Raw genomic sequence first — 1,633 nt, 5'->3', positions numbered from 1 at the left:
ATTAATTATTTGCCTTTGGAGATGGTTTTCTAGTTTTAAAGCCTCACTAGTTTATGTATGCTCAGTAAGGACGTCAATTCTCTGTTTTCATTCATTTCTGAAATTCTAGCTGATGGAAGGATAAACTTACCAATGGCACTATTAAACAAAGACAAAAAATGTATTTCAGTTTGTGCAAAAAATTGTTTGATTTCTTTATTCGGTTGATTCATGAAATCAAATCTTCCTATATTGGTGTCTCATCTATCCTTTTGACGGAACCCTGCCCATTCTCGCTTACAACGAATCTCAATTAATTAATCGAGATACAGTATAATGCAGTATAAAGACCAAACTTTTTATGGATGCTACTTGTATGTTTTTTAATGGTTATCTGCACCATTTACTTTCTAATGGCCATGAAACCGAACACATAAAAATGTACAATGACTTGATCTAAAATTGATCAAATTAAAATTGTTTGCAGTGCAAGAACATATTTAGCTTAAGGCAACAACTCTTCGCTTGAAAAACGTTTTAACTGTTTTCCGAATTTGATTGAGGTTCATCCCATATATGATGGGATTCACCAGAGGAGGCAGAACTAAGAACTCCACAGCCATGATATTCCTCAGGGCCAGCAGGCTGTTGTTGCTTCCGTAGTGAGCGTACATTGAATCAAAGAAGACAGATATTGAACAGTTAGCCAATGTGATCATATGAGGCAGGCAGGTCTGCATGAACTTCCTCATCCCTGCCTGGGAACGTAAAGATGCTTTGACAATGTTCACATAGGAAATAAGGATAATTATCGCTTGAGAGAAATTTAAAAAAGTTAGAATCAAGCCATAGAGGTTGTTCAGACTGGTGTCAACACAGGAGAGCTTCACCACTGCCCAGTTTGAGCAGTAGAGTTTATCAATGTCAACACCACAGAGGGGTAACCTAGCTAATAGGACACACCCAATAATGCATTCCATCCATGACAAAAACCATGTTAGAAGAATCAGTCTCCATACTTTCCTAATAGTCATAATTGAGTGGTAGTGGAGTGGCTTACAGATGGCAACATATCTGTCATAAGCCATCACTGTTAAGTTAGTAAATTCACAATGAACATATAAAAAAATAAAAAATATCTGAGTCATGCACCCAGAGTATGTTATCACATGAGAGTCAAATAAAATGTCATGAAGTATCTTTGGGTAGAAAGCTGAAGCACCGATGATTCCATTAAAACACAGGTTACAGAGGAATAAATACATTGGGGTTCGCAACATTTCTTTCAGAAATATAGTAACGACCAATGCTAGATTCAGAAAAATGGTGAAGAGATACAGGATGAGAGTAAACACCAAGTAGATGTGTCTGTTTGTCTGCGTTAAGTTTAGTCCATGCAGCACAAACACTATCTCCCGGGAGGAGTTGTACTGGGATGTCATTAACATCTAGTTGGTACACAAGGCTAGAGTTTTCGTGAACTGAAAATCTTTATTTTACCCAAGCATTTTCAGTTGGTTTATTTACACATTTAAACTAAGAATGACTTTTAAATGTGTATCACAACATTGATAGCTCTCCTTCAAACTGTGGTATTTTGATTTTAGGACAACCTAAAACCATCCAGCATCTGCACACAGCTAGACAACAGATA

General features: G+C 36.7%; 1 protein-coding gene across 1 annotated transcript; it reads right to left on the bottom strand.

Annotated features, from left to right (window-relative positions):
* Positions 1-479: 479 nt before the first annotated feature.
* LOC117594681 (olfactory receptor 4S1-like) lies at positions 480-1,244 on the bottom strand. The gene has a single exon (XM_034293000.1). It carries the CDS (start codon positions 1,242-1,244, stop codon positions 480-482), a length of 765 nt encoding a protein of 254 aa, XP_034148891.1.
* Positions 1,245-1,633: the final 389 nt, after the last annotated feature.

The sequence above is a fragment of the Esox lucius genome, chromosome 7 (genome assembly GCF_011004845.1).
Source record: "Esox lucius isolate fEsoLuc1 chromosome 7, fEsoLuc1.pri, whole genome shotgun sequence".
Classification (NCBI taxonomy): Eukaryota; Metazoa; Chordata; class Actinopteri; order Esociformes; family Esocidae; genus Esox; species Esox lucius.
The sequence above is the reverse complement of the archived record's forward strand: the minus strand, read 5'-3'. Positions and strand labels throughout refer to the sequence as shown.

Coding starts and splice junctions, on each gene's coding strand:
- LOC117594681 (XM_034293000.1), bottom strand. CDS start 1,244: ATGTATTTATTCCTCTGTAACCTGTGTTTTAATGGAATCATCGGTGCT.